The sequence below is a fragment of the Bactrocera latifrons genome, unplaced genomic scaffold (assembly GCF_001853355.1).
Source record: "Bactrocera latifrons isolate USDA-ARS-PBARC rearing strain unplaced genomic scaffold, ASM185335v1 scaffold_172, whole genome shotgun sequence".
NCBI classification, from domain to species: Eukaryota; Metazoa; Arthropoda; class Insecta; order Diptera; family Tephritidae; genus Bactrocera; species Bactrocera latifrons.
The window spans coordinates 460,607-480,593 of record NW_017535208.1 but is presented as its reverse complement, the minus strand read 5'-3'; the positions used below and the strand labels follow the sequence as shown (position 1 = coordinate 480,593).

At 36.9% G+C, this 19,987-nt stretch overlaps 1 protein-coding gene across 1 annotated transcript in view; it reads left to right on the top strand.

Annotated features, from left to right (window-relative positions):
• LOC108967023 (putative mediator of RNA polymerase II transcription subunit 26) overlaps positions 1-19,987 on the top strand; it is a 55,856-nt gene that overhangs the window by 20,497 nt on the left and 15,372 nt on the right. Inside the window, exons 3-4 of the mRNA XM_018930233.1 lie at positions 10,422-10,614; positions 13,889-14,020. Coding sequence (XP_018785778.1) covers positions 10,422-10,614; positions 13,889-14,020 — 325 coding nt within the window. The remainder of the gene's footprint in view (positions 1-10,421; positions 10,615-13,888; positions 14,021-19,987) is intronic.

Sequence of the window (19,987 nt, the reverse complement as noted above, 5' to 3'; positions counted from 1 at the left end):
TTGAGAGTAAATTGAATTATATTTGTATTTGCCTCGTTTGGGTGGTAGGCACATTTTATTTCTAATCTTTATGATTATTCTAATATGAATACGTATTTTATATGGGCATCAGATGGGCGGCAGGAATAATTTCGGAATTGTGCTTTTTAGGTAGCCAGAGACCCCATAAATTTATATTTATAAATTCACGAGCTGAGTCGATTTAGCAATGTACATCTGTCTGTCCGTCTGTCTGCATATACGCAAGTCTCTCAGTTTTGTAGCGATCAATCTGAAATTCTGCACACGTCCTTTTCTCCCTAAAGAAGCTGCTCATTTGGCGGAACCACTGATACCGGACCACTATTGCACTAATCGAACGGAATCAATTCCTCAGCGTATTTTTGGTATATTTTCCTAATCCCTAGTAATCTCCAGTTTTTTAAGAAAATTTTAAAAATTACCCGGAGAATATGTATTGTTTACTCTCTACAGCTCTGCTACTGGTCTGGTCTGGTGTTGTTTCTTTTTCTTTGGGAGTGGTTTCTATGTGGCGGATCCCAAACCGACCTCATACCCACCCTAGGTGATTATTATAAAGTTTTATACACATTTTTATAGCGAGTTGCTTGTTTCAAGACTGCCGCTAGCACGCAGCTGTACCTCTAGTGAATAGACGGTGCAATTAGACTTCAGCTAACCTTTAAACTGAATATGTTGGAGTGGTTCCGCTGAACTTTCTCTCCTTTAGCCAAGACCTCAGGTTCCACACGGGTTGGCTCCCACAAGGCTTACACAAAGGTTACTAAATTTTCCAGGTTCCGCCGGGAGGATGCAAGAATAGAATATAGCCGTAATGGCCAAACTACCAGATCCAATCTTAGACTGAGTAGGCAATTGAAAAATAAAGACCTCTCTCGACAAAGACCCAACTCTACAAGTTCCTTATCATTCTTGTACTGCTATATGGTGTAGAGAGGCAGACAACATCTGATGAGTCGGCCTTAGGAGTGTTTGAGAGAAAGGTTTTACCGAAGATTTATGGACTTTTGCGCATTGGTAACAGCGAGTTCCGCAGTCGATGGAACGATTCAGCGATGGCTGTACGATATATACGACGACATTGATACAGTTCAGCTAATCAAGTCGCTGGTTCCTGAAGAAAATAGATAAGATATAGATATTAAGGATGGAGCGGTGTCACAGCGTATCGATCGAATCTCACGGAGAGATTGGAACGGGAGCGGGATAAATTCGCATTGTCTTTCCAACAGAAGTGGCAGCAATGAAGGTAGCAGAGGATGTACTGTTTAGCTGGTCTTGTCAAGAGAATGCATACATATTCAAATTCAATCAGGTTGGGATCCCTTAGATCAAAGAGCTCGCGAAATCTCAGCATACTTTATTTAGGAGTTGTGGGCAGCACAACTGAAAGGCGTATCTAGCAAGTAAGGTTTTTCGTAACTTCACTAGTAATCAGCCTATTTAATTAACCTAGCCTAACCATAGGTCATATTCAGTAATGTTTACTCATAAAAGAAATGAATGCAGTGTTATATAATATTAAATAAATAGTCGAATTTGTTCAAATGGAATAAGAAGTAGTTTCTACAAGTATCAAACATGAATACAACATTACACACCTTGCTTGTTGCCTAGTGAAGATTATCAATCTCTTTGGGATTCACATTATTTATCGAACTCAAATATCAAAGGATATTGTCGGATTCATTAAAGTTCGATGCTAACGTTAGGTCAGACGCTTTACCTATACTGAAATAGTTATGTTTTTTTTTGTGTAATTTTTAGCTTTCTAACATTTTTCTCTTAAATTTAAGAATTTTCAGTTACTCTATATTCTAATATCAATAATATTAGTCATCATATTCTATTTTATAACATCAAATATATGAAACAAAATAGTAGTTGGATGTCTTACGACGCATCGAGGTCTTTGTAAACAAAAAAAAAAAAAAAAAAAAAAAAAAAAAAAAAAAAAAAAAAAAAAAAAAAAAAAAAAAAAAAAAAAAAAAAAAATAGCAATAACGATAGATCTCCAACTCTTGTCGACCAAAATAACACCTTTCTTCCTTATCCCAAGTAATTCAACTTGCTAATAATAAAATATATATTAACAACGATTAAAATAACTAACCATAAACATGTACAAATACATTTATATGCACATTTCTATAAGTATACTTAGATACATACGAGTATAGCTCGCCAGCCGCTTCAGCATCAATCACTATTAAAAATCCATTTAATAGGCTTTTTTTTATTACCTTTTTTGGCGTAAAACGTCTACCCTCTCATCTAACCGCCTTTTAACTACCCAAACACTTCACGTCTTTTCTCACAAACTGCGCAGCTCCAAGTGACTCGCACGAGAGAGTGAAAAGCAAAGCAATTTGATCGCGGCAAAAGTGCCATCAAGATTGGCGCCAACGACGCTGACGCAGTCGACTACGCACGTAGAGCGCGTAAAGAGCGACTTTGAAAAAAGTAAATTACGTTAACAGTTAAGTGTCTAAATAGAACCACGCGTCGGTTAGTTAGCGAAATTTCCATGTGTAATAAAATTGAAATGAGAAGAAAGAAAAAAAGGAAAACACAACAAAGCCAACACTGAGAGCCAACGCGTCGACTGCGTGGTGGTCAAAATTGGGTAAACAGAAAACTTCATCAGCACCGACTTTATTAGGTCAAACTGTTCACAGTGTACAAGCTTTGAACTGTGTTCGAATAAATGAATAACAATGACAAGAATTCGGTAGGTGCAAGTGGATTTGGTAACCACACATACATACAAACATGCATATGTATGTAAGCTCAAATGTACTATATGTAGGAAAGAATAATGGTGTAATTAGCATGGCCGACACGTACAAGCTACTCCAAAATATCTCCAAAATTTCATCGACTCAAGAGTATGTTGCTTCAGTTACTTTCTTAAATTGTTGCAGAAAGTTGTTTATTGTTACAAAATTGGTGCATGCATACATATCCACACACACACACACACACACACAGAAATAAGTATATATGTAGCGGCAATTAGTGTTGCCTATTTCAAATTTGTTTATTTCATAAAAAAAACTCATAAAATAAATTAGAAACCAATTTCTATAACGTTTATAGTCTAATGAAAAACGAATGATTCATATAAACAAAAACACACTCCTACATATGTTGGTATACATACATACATATGCGCCGGCTTATGTCCAAGCACTTCTAAAGAGAAAAGGTGATTAAGCGATTTAGACAACAAAAAAAAACGCTACAAAATGTGCTGAAAAGTAGACTAATTAGAAACAACACAGCTTTTCAAAACTGTCCAATCATTGGCTTTGAATTTATTACAAACTTTGATAGATAAGACACTGATTGGTGTCAAGCTTCGGCTACCGTTGAAATCGTTAGGAGGTGCTTAAAATAGATGACATCGCTGTGAAGTGGCATTTAGGATGAATAAATTAAGTTTAGAATTTCGAAGAATGATGCTACTTCTACCGACTTTGATAAAAAAAATCAGTGAGACAAATTTCAAATTTTTATGTTGAAAGCCGCAAGAGAGGTTATTTTGAAATATATGGATTCGAGGCATTAGTTGTTTTTTCATTACATATTTTTAGAGCTTATTAAGGGCTATGCTAAAAAAGAGATGCCTAATACAATTCCGTAATTCGATTCAGGAAAGCCAGGAAATTCTTCTTAAGCTTAGAAAATATAAATTTTACCCATAGTTTTCATACTAAATTTGACTGTAATTTAACATCGTCAAGATTTATGGCCGAGCTCACAGTTTTAAGTAAGGTAAACTAAAATTAACTATTGGTTAACTAGTACTTACCATTGCCAGAACATATGTTTTCTGTTTACATTTATATTGGAAGTTTTGAAAATGGAAATATATGGGAAAATATAGCAGACAAGCTTAGTCAGAAAAGTGAAACGCGCCGCACGTCGAAAGTTTTTACTCTAACCGTGTTCAGCTCATTCCTATTTCGCGGAAAATGGATATATTTATTTCGCAGAAGTGCAATATGATGTGACACTACTCCGACAACTATTTTGCTGGTGATACGCCAAAGAGAAAAAAGTTTGGATGATTACTAATTTTGTTTTTGGCAACGATCTATTAATATAAGTATTTCAAATGTCCTCGCTGTTGGCATCACTTTCAATTAGGGGTTTCATATAGTCTCATGAAGTTATAAGTTATAACGATTCGGAAACATAGCATTGAAAATTGTAATTGTGTAAACTAATTTTTGTATATAATCCAACAATAATTTTTTTTAATAAGCGTAAACATTTATAATTTTATGACCTTATGATGCTTAATGACAGGTTGTGAGTACCCCAAATATCATACTCAATATCATATTCGATAGACATTAAAAAAAAATTAATTAAACTTTCTCTAGCGACATCGCAGGATCAATGGGTATGCAATTAAACAAAATTTCTGTATTTGGGACGAAGAGCAACCTGAAGACATTGAGGAGTTGTTTGTAAGTCCTAAAACTAAAAGAGTTAGATATAGGGTTATATATACYAAAGTGATCAGGGTGACGAGTAGAGTTGAAATCCGGATGTCTGTCTGTCCGTCCGTTCGTCGGTGCAAGATGTGACATGACTAAAAATTGAGATATCATGATGAAACTTGGTACACGTATTTCTTGGCTTCATAAGAAGGTTAACTTCGAAGATGATCAAAATCGGCCCACTGCCACGCCCACAAAATGGCGAAAACCGAAAACCTATAAAGTGTCATAACTAAGTCATAAATAAAGATATTCAAGTGAAATTTGGCACAAAGGATCGCATTAGGGAGTGGCATATTTGGACGTWATTTTTTTGGAAAAGTAGGCGTGGCCCCGCCCCCTACTAAGTTTTTTGTATATATCTCGGAAACTACTATAGCTATGTAAACCAAACTCTATACAGTCGCTTCCTTCAGGCATTTCCATATACAGTTCAAAAATGGAAGAAATCGGATAATAACCACGCCCACCTCCCATACAAAGGTTATGTTGGAAATCACTAAAAGTGTGTTAACCGACTAACAAAAAACGTCAGAAACACTAAATTTTACGGAAGAAATGTCAGAAGGAAGCTGCATCCAGGTTTTTTTTTTTAATTGAAAACGGGCGTGGCGTCGCCCACTTATGGACCAAAAACCATATCTCAGGAAGTAGTCGACCGATTTCAATGAAATTCGGTACATAATATTTTCTTAACAATCTGATGACATGTACGAAATATGAGTGAAATCAGTTTACAACCACGCCTTCTTCCAATATAACGCTATTTTGAATTCCATCTGATGCCTTCTCTGTGTAATATATACATACATTAGGAACCAATGATGATAGCGGAATAAAACTTTACACAAATACGGTATTCGATGCGAGAGTATAAAATGTTCGGTGACACCCGAACTTAGTCCTTCCTTGCTTGTTTGCACCCTAAGTTTGTGACAATGTTTGTAAAACCCAGAAGGAAAGTCGACTATTTGCCTATCCACTTGTCTTTTCGTCTGTTTGCCCGTTTGTATATATGTATGTATATTAGCTAGTGCCTCAGTCTTTGAGTTATCGTCCTAAAATTTACTACACCAAGAAGCTTACTCCAAATGTTCGCAAGTATATACGCAAAGCTCTAATATTAGATAAGCACTACAAAATTTCTTACAACTTTATAATTTGTTAACTATTTTATTGTTGTATCTAGATCAAATTTATAGCACTTGTTGTTGTGATCCAAAAATAGCTACCTAATCGTATTTCGCCCAATACTCACCGGATGCTATTTTAATAAAATTTAATTGCTGGGCATACATTTTAAGCTGACTTTAATTAGATTATCAGGTTTCTAATACCAAGCAAACGGTAAAATGTTACGCAACTTGAACACAGCCCGAACAGGTTGACTGACTGCGTCGGCTGTTGGTCAAGAAACCAAAACGTGGTGGCTGCGGATGGCGTGAGAATTTATGAGGCGAACTGATTTTTGCCGCTGGGAAGCCGAACAGACAAGCAATACGTGTGTACATACACACAAAACTAGATGAAGATTTACATATTAACCATGTTCACAACTCAGCTATGTACATATACATATGTATATATTACGTCGGACAGCTGCCGGGCGATTGAAGGTGTTGCACATGCGCAGCACGTACACACTTACATACACAGGTATGAAATAGCTTGTGGGGCTAGTTGGCTGCCGGTTTGCTGCCACTTTGTAATAGTTTGCTATGGTAATTTAATTTTTAGAATTAGTAAATTAAAATTGCCGCTGTGCATAGAGTACCCACAACCACGAGCGTAAAGCCGAACTTATATACATACATATGTAGGTAGTTGGGTATGTAAATACGCACAAATAGACCGGCAAGTGCATAAGTACTCGTAATGCTCCGACGAGTTCATTGGCCGATGGCGTTTTTTCGCAAGCTTTGGGATTTTCGTTTCATTATGGCCGCATTTAAGGATTTCATGCTGCCGTGCAAATTATGTATTTGTCAGACTAACTGAATGGTCGGTGGGTTGATTGAATTTATGTAATTATAGCGTAAACGAAGCGAGGTGAACTCAGCTTGCATACACATATGTATATACATATATAAATACACATATGTATATGTGTATAAAGAACACCAACTAAAAGAGGTAGTGATCGAGACACACGAGATGCTACAAACTTTCAGCTACACACACATGCTTATACATATATATACGAGTATATGTACATGCATGTAAGAGTCGAGCTACAGCGGAAGAGAACTGCGGCGTGACTGTTATTTTCGTCACAGTTGCCGGCAATCTCACAGCGCTGCCAAGTTTATTCTAGACTTTATTCCTCAAATTTATTGTTATTGTTGAGGCCATTGCCGCTTTTGGGCGTGTCCAATTACCGTTAATTTGCGCCGTTATTGTGCTTCATACACATGTACTCGGTATGCACATGGCAATTTGCTTTTTAAAACACAGAAAGAAACAACAAAAAAAAAAAAAGTCGTTTCATTCATAAAATCGAAAGCCAATGCATATATAATGAGCGACACAAACAAGCGTCTGGCGGCGAGTGATGCTGGGAATGTGCCAGTAGTAGCTCATCGCGAGAAATAACAAGTAAACTTACATTGGCCGCAGGCCAAACATATTTGTTTGTGTTTAAATAAAATTAATTTCACGTAGACGCGTTCAGGGCTTCTTCCGATTTATATTTTTGTAAGATTGCCGACACATGGTACAGTTTTGTTTAAATCGGTTGTAGTGTCGTTCACTGGCTAATTTTATTATTAATTTATTAATTTTTCTCGAAGCTATTAGTTGTCAGGCTCAGAATGTCTTTGTGATTCGGTTAGCCTTTCTCAAATTGTTTGATCTCGAGATCTACTTATTGAAAATATTTCATCTTAACAACCGTATGGTATTAAGAACGTGTGTTATATGTATGTACATTAGATCGAGGCGATTTTTTCTATTAAATCCGTTTTTCTAAAATATTCTACGGATCACTTTCAACAACAAACATCCGGGGTCGAGCCAGCGGTTTTTAAGGCCAAGATTGAGAAATCTGAATAAACGGTTGCTTGGGAGATAAGTAATATAGATGTCCAATCTGGCCGATTCCAAGGTATGATCAGTAGACTATCAAAATGCTCTCTCGTAACTGCTCTTCGTACCAAATGCGGCAATTTGGCTTGTTTAAATATCCAGCCAGAAATGAGCGTCATCGCTGAATATAATTTGTTCGAAAACGTCGGATCTTCTTGGAACTTCGAGCCCACAGAGCGAAGCTTGGGAAGGTCGAGCGAATTGACATCTGGCACAAACTGTATTATGTATGCTTGTAATGTAAGATCTCGACGTAAAATGTAGTCGTTCCATACGTCAGTCGGCTCTCCACGATCTTCGCGGACACTCTCCGCTAATACTTCTATATTTTCTTCACTTTGTGTTGGACATGATCTATTCGGCCGAATATTATCCAACAATTAATTGCGAATGGTAGGCTCAGTTGGCTGATTTTGTTGATCATAAGTTAAGCGAAGCGCAAAACACATTTTTTACAGATTAATCGTAATAAGGTTGAACGATTTGTAACCGTTTTTCAGGCGCAAGTCTTTCCATGATGAAATGCCAACAATATTGAACAAAAGTAACACGACAGCTTGACATGACGCACGCGTCTGACAAAAAAGCTATTGAAATAAGTACCTACACTCGGATCAATCGTTGTATTCCTTCATTGCTTGCATTGATTCATAAATCAGTATTGCTATAATAAATCATAACAATTCTTGAAAAACTTAAACACCTAAAATAATGTAAGTATACTTCTGTATATGTGCATATGAATACAGCTTTTAATTGACTCAGATCTCATAACCGTATGGGAACTAAATGTTACTGAACTTTGCAGTTCCCGATCATTATAGTCATTCCAGCATGAAATAACTGGCAAAGTACATACATACATACATGTGTATGATAAAGTGGTATATGTTCGAAGTACATAATTAACTAAGAAACAACTAGTTGTAACGCCCAAAAATTAATTACGGTATATTTTAATTATACAGTGATAAAAGCATTTGGTGAAAAAACTTAGTTGAGGAAAGAGAATTGAAATCTTTAGATGTATAGTTATGTGCTTGCGGGCATAAGAAGACATATGAGTAGAAATGTACATGAGTGGGGAAGTGACAGGAACGTATTTAATAGAAAGTTTAAACATTTATGTGTGCATATGTATATTACTTTTATATGCAATTATAAAATATGTATTGTATATTAAGAAATTACTAGATCAGTTCTTCGCCTTTTTGCGCTTTTTAAGCTATAGTCCCCTTTACAGGTGTATATTTTATAAAAGGGTATATAAACATTCATTTCGAGGTTCTCTCCTTTTTTAAAGAATTAAATTGAAAATTAGTGGGGTATGTTTCTTATAATTCGAAAGATTAGATTGACATTTGGCATTTACTTTTTAAAGATTATCTCTTTCAAATGTTGGCCGTACGTCTCAGATGGTTCATCCTTTGAAGAAAATTTGCGATGATTCGGTCGAGCATTTCGACTGATAACTGGTGAATGCGAATGTAGTTATTAAATTAAATTCATTATTTTTTCTATTGACAAATATTTGTTTGAATCATTTTCAAAATAAAACCCGCAAGTATGATCCATTGCATTTTTATACCGACATCTGATACTGACATTGATACTGGGGACTAATTTTTAGAGTAGAAACACGTTTGCTCAACCTTTACTTCTTTATGAACTTTTAACAATTTAATAAAGTTCATTTGTTACGGATTTATGTCTCGTAGAAATCTTAAGTATCTCAAAATATTTTTTGAAATATTTTATATTCTGGAATTTGGGAACTCACAATATTGGCGTAATTATTTTTTACAACTTCCGACGTGAATTTACTCAGCAACTGTTTCTCGTTGAACTTAATTCAATCAATGAAGCTCCATCCAGGACCAGTGTTTATCGATGGTACGACGAATCCAATCGAGATCGTAGATCACTCCTAAATGGATTTCGTACAGCTCATTCAAAATCAGTTGTAGTTCCGGAAACTATTGATGCTGTGCGTAAAGGATTGTTATGTGATCTAACGTGAGATTTAGACAACTAACGGCAGCAGCATACCTTCAATATGGCATGAACATTTGATTGTAAAGAAATTTGTTCACATTTAGTCCCACACAATTTGTTAAGCGCTCAAAAAAGTTCTCGATTGGTCGACAGAAATGTTAAAAACTAAGATATCGGCGTTACGAAACTCGTCTATAATAACGTAACAGGTGATGAACAGTAGTTCTTTGTATGGACTGGATATGTCTGCAATCATACCACTAGAACGATACAGAACACTAAATTCTGAGTGGTATATAATCATTTGTTTGCCAGTTGTTTTTAAAAAATTAGGAAAACCAACCACCGAAGACAGACCAGTCTTCACCATCACAATGGGAGCTCTCACACATCGACTGAACCAACTAAGTATTTGAGCACTCAAAATATCGATATGATTGTTTTTGTATAGCCCTGACTAGGCTGCGAATGATTTCTCTTTACTCAACGTTTTTCGATACCAAAAGAGGCGTTCAGAACGCATGTTTTGGAGATACCCTCATCAGAGTTGCAAAAGTGCAGTTAGTATTCCCATTATGTTTCTATAGTCTCTCCTATCGAGTTAGACATATATAATTCTATAAGTTCTATCTTTGTTAGACATATAAATTTACTTTTCTATAGAATGAATGCGCACTGGAAACAAATTATTAATCAAGTGTTGAAATCATGTTATAAAGGCGCCTGGATATTTACACGCATTTAAAATATACTTTTTTTATTATTTAGATTTTCTTATTGACGATTACTATTTTCGTTCCTTATTTACAGATATTCCTGTGTGCGGCACTAAATGGCGCGTTGCTCACCCAAGCACAACCGCATCGTGAACCCCGTTTGGGCTCCAAGTGTCAACATGATATGGATTGCACGGACTTCATCAAAGGTAGCGCCTGCTCGGCGACCGGCTATTGCGAGTGCGCACCATATTATGTGCAATACAACGCTACCAGCTGTCTGTCATGTAAGTATTGCAATAACAGGTTCGCTATTCAAAAAATAATGGTATTCGAATGCAAACATTACATACTTGTAGGTGTGAGTGCTTTAAGTGGCCGACAATAGTTGACCTGTAATGCGAACTAGAAAATCAGTCAAACAGTCAATCATAGTCAATTACAGATACACAAACAACCAAACTACCAAAATCAAACGATTGCATGTGATATCAAATACTTCCCTATGCAAACACACATACTTAGGCTTGTACTTTATGCGAGTTTTGCATCTAATGCACTTACAGCTGACAGCAGCAAGCCAATCAGCCAGCTAATGCATGCTCTCCTAAATGCAAACATATACATATATAGAATAAATGACTACTTGTAATGCTGCTCTGCATCTTTCTAGGCCTAGGCGTTGTTAGACGCACCACTGTTGCTGGGTCTAACACAGCACATTTATTTCTCATATCATTGGGAAGTCATCGTAAATCATATAGTTGTGTACGTATATATAAAAGTAGCTATAGATATATGCTTAAGAGCTCGTTCGACACTTTTCTCCATTCATAGAATACAATGTATAGGTATGTAAATACGAACGTGTACCTAAGGCAAACAAACAAACTTAGCTGATAGCTAAACAAGCAAAGAGCGAATAATGTACACATGGCGTGTGTCCCCGATTTTCATGCAACAATGTTGATATGCTGCAGCAACATCGCTTACATTAACATTGCTATGCATTTGCTGTTGTCGATCGTTGCAATTGTCAGTGTGCTGCGATTATTGTGTTGCAGCACTCACTCAGTTGTTTGTTGTTTTTTATTGCAGCTCTTTGGCAGCTGGTACATAGCTGATCTGCTGACGTATGAGTGGCTTTGCTTATCTGCTGTTGTACGGTTTGTTTTGTTGCCGGAATGCCAGAAAAGGCGTAGTTTGCTTACTTGAACATGGATATTTGACCCGCTTTTTTGCACGGGCAGCTGCGATGAATGATGATTGTCAGCGAACCTAACGTTCGTTGGATTCATTATCTATTTGATATATTGATAATGCCACCATGTAGGAAACTAAGAGGTGACAGCAGTAATGATTTTTTCCATTTTTTTTTTGAGTAAAATACTGTGAACTATTGAAAGGGATTGGAAATCAGAAAAGGACACTCTTCAAACTTCCCACAGATTGATCTATATTTTTGATAAAAAGTTCGCTATAGGAACTAACGTCCACATATTCAATATCTGGGTACTTGCACAGTTGTAGTCCGACTTCGACAAATTTTGGTCGCAAGCTGGCGCACCACCGTCGGAGGATATAACAAAAACATTTGTTCTGAGAAAATGTGGTCGATTTGGCTTAAGTGGTTAGGGAGATACATATGTACATTCAACTTATTAGAGGGTGGGGCCACACCTTCTTTTTCAAAAATTGTAAAACCACATATGCCACTCCCTAATGGGATTGCTCAGTCTTGCAACGTATTGTGGACCCTAGTTACCGGTTGAAATAGGTTATAAGGCTGATCTAAAGGGATCGCGCGTGGACTGCCATATGTAGTCCTTTGTTAAGCTTTTAAAGGAAGAACTCCCGTGGTCGAACTTAAAAATTAGCAAAACTCTTAGCAGCCAATACAAATTTCCAAAGGCGTTTAACTTCCGTCCCCCCAAAGTGGAATGTCTGAAGGTATGCGCTCCTAAGTGCTTAAGCATTGATATCCCAAACGCGAAACAGTCATCGTGGATAGAGATTCTGCAAACGGCGGCTGTAAAGGTTCGCAGTTCTACAGGATGAACGCCAATAGGGCAATTCCTATTTAAAGCCCCACAACTAGGGAGAGGCTAGCCTTACTGAGAGATCTGTTGCAATCGATCTTGGGTCAAAAGAATTTTACGAGAGCGCATGTACCGAAGGTGGCCTAGCGCTGGCCAAGCTCCCACGAAGACCAGTTATTTAGTAGTAGAACACAAGAGACTACTGAAGCACCGAACCGCTCTCATTCTACTGATAGCGGCCTATAACTCCCTCGTCGGCAGAAAAGGAGCCGCCAGAGCTCGGTTTATCGACTCCATGAACCAAGTGATCCGGTATGAAGTCAAAGTGCGTGAAGATTTTCGAGTGTTCAGTCACGTGTTCTTTTAGGATCCCAGATATCTGATCTGTCTGATATCAAGATTCGCAGCCAAACACCAAACACCGATGATGCCTATGTGTCAGATACCGTTAATTGTCATGGTTGGAGTGGACCTTAGTGCGCCATAAATGCTGATGAGCGCCGTTCTTTGCAGGTGTGGTACTTTCTAGAGCCCTGGACAACATAAAGACTCCATAGAATATAATTATGCGAACTAAATTTTCATTAATTTTCCTTTAAAAATGGGCCGATTTCGCTCTTCTACAATATCAACCTCCATTAGTGCCTAGTGAATACGTTTACAAAGTTTGATCAATATATCTCAAATTATCGCGACGAACAGAGAGACACTTAGATTTTCAATTTATCAGCAGTTATCATGCCAATCGATATAATTTACTGTATAAAAGTTCAAAATAATTCTCAGGAATTTTTGCCACAAAGCTAAGCTGGTAACACAATGTAACACAGCATATAGAATGCGCAAATATTTGTTTTTGTATTGTTGGTATAGCTGTAGTTGTGTTGCGGGTTATTTGCTCGGTTATTCCAACAGCGCTGCCCACGGAATGCTACATTCCTTCCCTATTTGTCAGCAGTACACATATGACTTTCTCACTGACCGCGAGCTTCTCGCAGCTTGTTGCTGCCCAGCCGATGCCGTTTTCTTCACACTGCAACAGTGCGCATTCTTGTGTTGCGTGCAACATGCCTCAACACATGCCACACATGCGAGCATTAGTGAGCGGTCGTTTAGCAGAAAGCTTTGCTAACACACCTCAGCATGCACTACCAAATTTTCCATTTGCTTTCGAAGTGTCTTCGAACACACTTAACTCAACGATTACATACCGATAATTGTACATACTTGGGCGTAGAAGAGTATATAGATATATTTACATACTGTATGTATGTATGTTTCACACCAAATATTGGTTTATGCGTCTGAGCCTGCGTTTGGGTTTTTGTGTGTTTCTTCTTAATTGCCTCACCTGTCAATTCAGCCTGCATCCCTGCGTTCTCTTCATACTGTCGATTTTATTTAACTTTTCTCTGGTATTTGCTCTTCTAAGTAACACACACCATTATTATTATTTATTTTTTTAACTTGTCCAAGAATATGTATGCAACTTATTGTTGTTCTTCTTCTTCTTTCTTTGCAGCGCAACTTCTGGGTGGTGACTGCGTTCTGAACGATCAGTGCACAATGAAGGTGGCTAACAGCAGCTGTTTGGATGGCGCCTGTCGTTGCGTCGAGGGTTTCCTGCAGTTCCGCAAACATACCTGCCTTGGACGTAAGTACGCTGAAATTGCTAAGCACCATACCAAATCCAACTAGTCTCACTAGTATATACTCAGATAGCACTTGTATTCATGCAATTACTTACTAAAACAATCACTTTTGTTTTGCATTGAAAGAAATTTAATGTTATGTTCTTTTCAAATATCAAAAATTCAGTTGTTCATATTAGAAATTTAATTTCCAATAAATAACGTATTCAAAACTGAGATGATATCGTTATTTATATTTCTGTGCAAATTTGGATAAGAACTAGGTAATGTGTTATCTTCATAAGGGAAAGAGTAACGAATTAACAGAATTCTTTAGAGAAATAATTACATTCGTTGTAGGATAGGCATGGTCGTACACCGCTTAAGCGGCTATAGCCGAGTTAACAACAGCGCGTCAGTCGTTTCTTCTTTTCGCAATTTGGCGTCAATTCGAGATACTAAGACCAGCCAGGTCCTTCTCCACCTGATCTCTCCAACGAATTCGAGGTCTTCCTCTTCCTCCTCATCTACGACTTCGAAGTTATTATGACAATCAATAGAGACTTGGGAGCCAAGTCGGGGGTGCAGCTCCGAAATCGACGAAGAGATAATTTGTGATGATCCTCTTCTCATGGAATCTAATCAGTTGTTGATTTTCGAGGTTTTAAGACACATTGATAAGGTCCAATCAGTTTGTTGACGGTGGTCTTTAATGTTTCACACAGTACGCTCGATAGAACCTTATATGTGATGTTGAGAAGACTTATTCCACGGTAGTTGGCGCAGATTGTGGGGTCTCTCTTTTTGTGGATTGGACAGAGCTCATTTAAATTTCAATTGTCGGGCATACTTTCATACGAACATATTCTACAAAGGAGGTGATGCATGCTCCTTATCAGTTCTTCGCCATCGTGTTTGAATAGCTCGACCGGCAATCCATCGGCCGCCACCGCTTTGTTCTTTAATTGCTATTCGCAATTCTTCATGATCGGGCAAAGGAAAATTTGCTCCATCGTTATCGCTTGTGGAATCGGGTTCACCATCTTCTTGTGTTAAGCTTTTACTGCCATTCAGCAGGTTGGAGAATTGTTTCCTCTATAATTTTAGTATGCTCCTGGCATGAGTCACTAAATCGCCTCTACGAGAGTAGGCTTCGGTCTTTAAACTTTCTGTTTCAAGCACTTCTCTTGTCGGCTAGCTTGTCAAGCGTAACATTGCGACGTAGGCAGTCTGACTTCTCTCCTCATCGTACCAGCTGTTATTTTGCATTTTCCGAAAACGAGCTTGAAATGCCCTCCCACAGTTCCCTTATAATGAATGCAAGGCGAGCAGAATATCGTTCGGCTGTCTGTTGTGATTGCAGCTTCTCGACGTCGAACCTTTGTATTTGTTGGCGTGCCTTTTTGTGGTGCACAGGAGCGGGTGCGTGTTTTCACTGTAACAAGATAGTGATCCGAATATAAGTTACAATCATCTGAACAAATAATTCAAATTTGATGTAGATATTTTTAGTTCTTATATATAATACAAAAAAAAAATATTAGTTAGAAATACACCATATCTCTGAAATAAGATAGAAGTAAGAACAGTCTAAAATTGCATGCATTGAATGACTCTTAAGTACCAACCTACGAACCGCTTAATTGGAAAGGTTACTTATCGCATAGCAAACGCTCAAAGCTATTTCCGACACTTCTGTAACTGTTGCATTACACTTACATACTATACATACATGCATATTATCTCGCCGGTGGTACGAGTGCGATCGAAAGGGGAGCTAAGAAACATGTTGCGTGTCACACGCATGTGCCCCTGAAGAGCTCATAAAGTACGTTCACAAACGTGCCGAAAAAACGTGTATGTGTGCTATGTATGAAGTCTCGCATTAAAATTTATTTACAATAATTATTTAAATAATAGGTTAATTAGTTACCAGTTGAATTTACTAGAAATTACAAGAATATCTGTGAAGTAAATGAACACACATAAAGTAAAATAGTAAAGTACCATTGAGTTTTAACATTGCAGTCACGATCGTTACAGCAAAGAGATGATCTAAAAGTAGACTTCGAATTTTGTATGTAACTATGTATGTTATGAATGGCTTAAGTCAACAAGTGTATGCCCTGCAACCCATCCATGACGCCGAAGTAGGTGTTAACTTTTGTATTGATGTAGATCGCGACTCAAACTGACAATAGTGCAAACATACAGAGATCATCGTGTGCATAAAAATGTACTTACACACATCCACTGACTTCCGACAGCACTCATTTGTTCACTTTGTAATGAAATATTTTATATGTAAGTGTCATCAGAGACCTCAACACATTACTATCAGTCTAATGCGATTTAATTATAAAGCAAATGGTAACTGGACTGGAAGGTGTTTGACTTGCCACATATGCATACTCATCCTACGTTGAGAAGAAGCTGTTAGCGCACGAACTCTGCCAAATAATAAATGAAAAATCCCTCTGGGAAATCTCTGAAATTTCTTTTACAACTAAAAATAGTCATGCGCTTGTTTTAAGGTTTATGTACCATGTAGTAGTACTATACCAAAAAGAAAAATAACAATTTTCACCTAGTTTTCTTTTAAATATCACCTATTCGTCATATTTGGTATTGTTTTAAGTTTGACTTGATTTCAAGAAAAACACTTGTTTTAAGTTTTCATATTCTCTCGATGATCGAATAAAAACCGCTTACAAAAATTGATGAATGTTAGTCATACACCAAAGTTGTATTTTCTTTTTAATGCATTTTTGTAGCGTAATTTTAATAGTTTATTAATGTGTTCAGGTCTAATTTATTATGCTAGAAAGTGGATTGCGTATCATATAAAGGGATAATGCTAGCTGCTATACTGTAATAATTTGATAAAAAATGTTAGTCAGTTTATACTTAAATATATATGTATTCAATAATAGAATATTTGTCCTACATGGCCAGTCAGCGCCTACGTGCTAATGTACTTTCGTATCTCCGCAAAGGCGTTCGTTTTAGTAACATGTATGTAGACTGCGGCGCCAAGCAATTGCCTCAATGATCTAATCAGATTAGAAATCATGAAAATTACGGTTTCTTGAATGTCAGGCGAAGGCAATATCTTACACGTAAATCAGCAAATCTTACACCTTTATTTCAATGTTTTCCTTTCCCATTGGAAGCATCTCGGCGGCAGACGATAGTGACTACTACGTAGATACAATTAGAACACATTAAGGTTGTTGTGCTATGTTTGTCCCAAGCTGAAGTCGAGATAGAGTTAGAGAGCAGACAGATAAGATAGCAAGTTAGCTGGTCTGCGAAAACAATTTAACTTTCCGTTGTTATATAAAAAAATAACAAATATTTCCTACTCGAGCTTCTGATGATATGATGATTCCTAAATAATAATACTTTATTTACGAGTTGTAAACATTTATTTTGCTTTAGTTACCTTATTATAATGCTAGTGGCTGATACATATATAGTACTACTACTAATATCTATATGATTTCTATTAGTTGGATTATAATTATTAGTTAATGTGATATAGCATTTCTGTAAATCAACTTGTGTTAGTTTAAAAAAAAAAGTACTTAAAGCATTTTGAGTGTTAATAAATCATTACCCTTGAATTTGGGCTCAGGGAAATCCACCGATGAAAAGTTATTTGCTAAACTTAAAGACGCGAAAGCTCTGTGCAAAGTGAGTGCCTCGCAAGTTCATAATCCAACAAAAACCACGAAAAACTTATTCTGAGAAGTGGTTGAGTGCTCTCTAATCGGAATAAAGCTGAATTTTTGCGTCGGTGATAGAAACATAGCTCTGTCTTTTCCCACAGTAGTCCAATCGACAGTCATTCTAGTGGACTGCACATGATGAACCGGTTCTCAGGCGTGGAAAGACGAAAAGGGCGGCTGGAAAGGTTATGACATCAGTATTTTGGGATGCATGTGGTATTATACATACTCAATAACTGATTACTGAAACAGTTATAATCTATTTCACTGCATATTTGGTTGCACTTCTTTTCTACTATTCCAAATACTTAGCAATTGTATTATTTTTTATGAAGAATCTGTTTAAAATTGTGCGCATATATTCAAATGATTCCTACACACATGAATTTTGAACAAATAATTATAATTTGAAATATATTTTTTGTTTTTATGAGTTGTATTGGACTCTAATATAAAGAAATGAAAGGTAGCCTCTGTCCTTACCCTGGTTCTACACTACCTCCCACCAATTTTCAGCCGAATCGGTTCAGCCGTTCTTGAGTTATAAATGGTGTAACTAACAACAAATTTCTTTTATATATAATATATAGATATCATATAATTATATAAATCAAAAATCTGATCCAACTCAATTTCTGAAAAGCAAAATTCATTAGTATAATCTTTTTCACAGCAAACTAGACGACGCTCTGGTGTAGCCGATATAATTCAGTTAGTGAAATCTGCTAGTATTCTACTCCTTCAGAAAATTTTGTTTTATCTCTTTGATCGACTGAAAACGGGTTCCACGGAGTGGCAAGTTCCATTTGAAGAACCAAAAAATCACACGAAACCAAAGCTTTAAATTCAGTCACAATCGTAGTTCGCTACGATGGTTAATTGTCATTGTGTAGAATCCATAAATTGTTCTTCCACAATTCCGACCATTTTCGACGGATATTCTCACGCAAACTTTGCAATACGGCCAAACAGAACAAATTCATGATGCACCAAATCATCGAAAGAGAGAAATCGAAAAAAAAACGCGTTTCACACCCAATCCGTTCAAATGGGATTCGTGAGAGATGTCGACCTCTCTTTTCATCTCTCTAACACTTACCTGAGGGTTTTCAAACACCATATCATTCAAACCATTAGTTGGAGAGATCGAAGATCGTCCAGAACAAGGGATGTCTTCAACGATCACTCGACCATCTTTGAAGGTTTTGTACCACTCGTAGGCTTGTGTTTTTGATAAAACTAAATCACCGTAAGCATTTTCCAACATTTAGACCTAAGGTTGCGGCGCATTCCTCGTTTATCAATCAAACAATCTAACAGATTGGTCAAATAAATTAATCCTTTAGAAATATTCGTAGTCTAGTTACAAATCTGATGTTTTTCGGTCTAGTTTAATTTTAGACAGACGTTTGTGGTTGTAAACTGGTGTAGGGATGCATTTAAATAGAACGTTTTCAACAAATTCAGGTTGTTCAAAGTTTTTAAGGAAAACTATTTTAATTAGAAAAAAAATGTATTTACTATAGAAAAATTATATATTATATTAATTCCTTACGAAGGACCTTTGTAAAGTCATTTCTTTGATAGCACTTTGCTGTATTTCTCAGCAGAAATGTACGTCTAATTATATAGTTATGGAGGCTTAAATTAAAGGAACTTAAACGCTGCTACATATTATAACCTGTAATCGTCAGCATTTTTAAAGATATACCTTTATTCTTTGTGGTAAAACGAGGAGTGAACAATTCCAAGCATGAAAATATTTGCATCAACCCTTTCCCATCACTATGCCAAAGCTCAGTAGGCAGAACAGACACACCTTTCAGCTACCCTATTTAATTGTTTATTTTTTATGGGATTGTAGTAAAACACAATTGACCGTCATTTGACAACAAAAGAGCCTGACCGTAAGCGCCACCATACCATATACTATATATGGTACATATGCTAACGTAGTAGTTATGCACCATAGAGCCCAGCTGCGGCTGCTGACTTAGCTGCAGTGCTGTCACTTGCAAAATGGAGAAAGTTTTTATCAAATTAAAAAAGAGAAATGCATAACGCCAAGAAGCAAAGTTAAATACAACTGTAGCTGTCATGCACATGCTCATTGTAAGACTTAGCTATCGATAATGAAAAAATCAGCAAACATGTGCTGGCTCATTTCCAGGAAGCGTATGTACCTTAAATGACAGTGTATAGACTGTAAGTTTCGGTGCAAGCTAAATTATCGAACGTAGTTCGAGCTGGCGCCAGCTG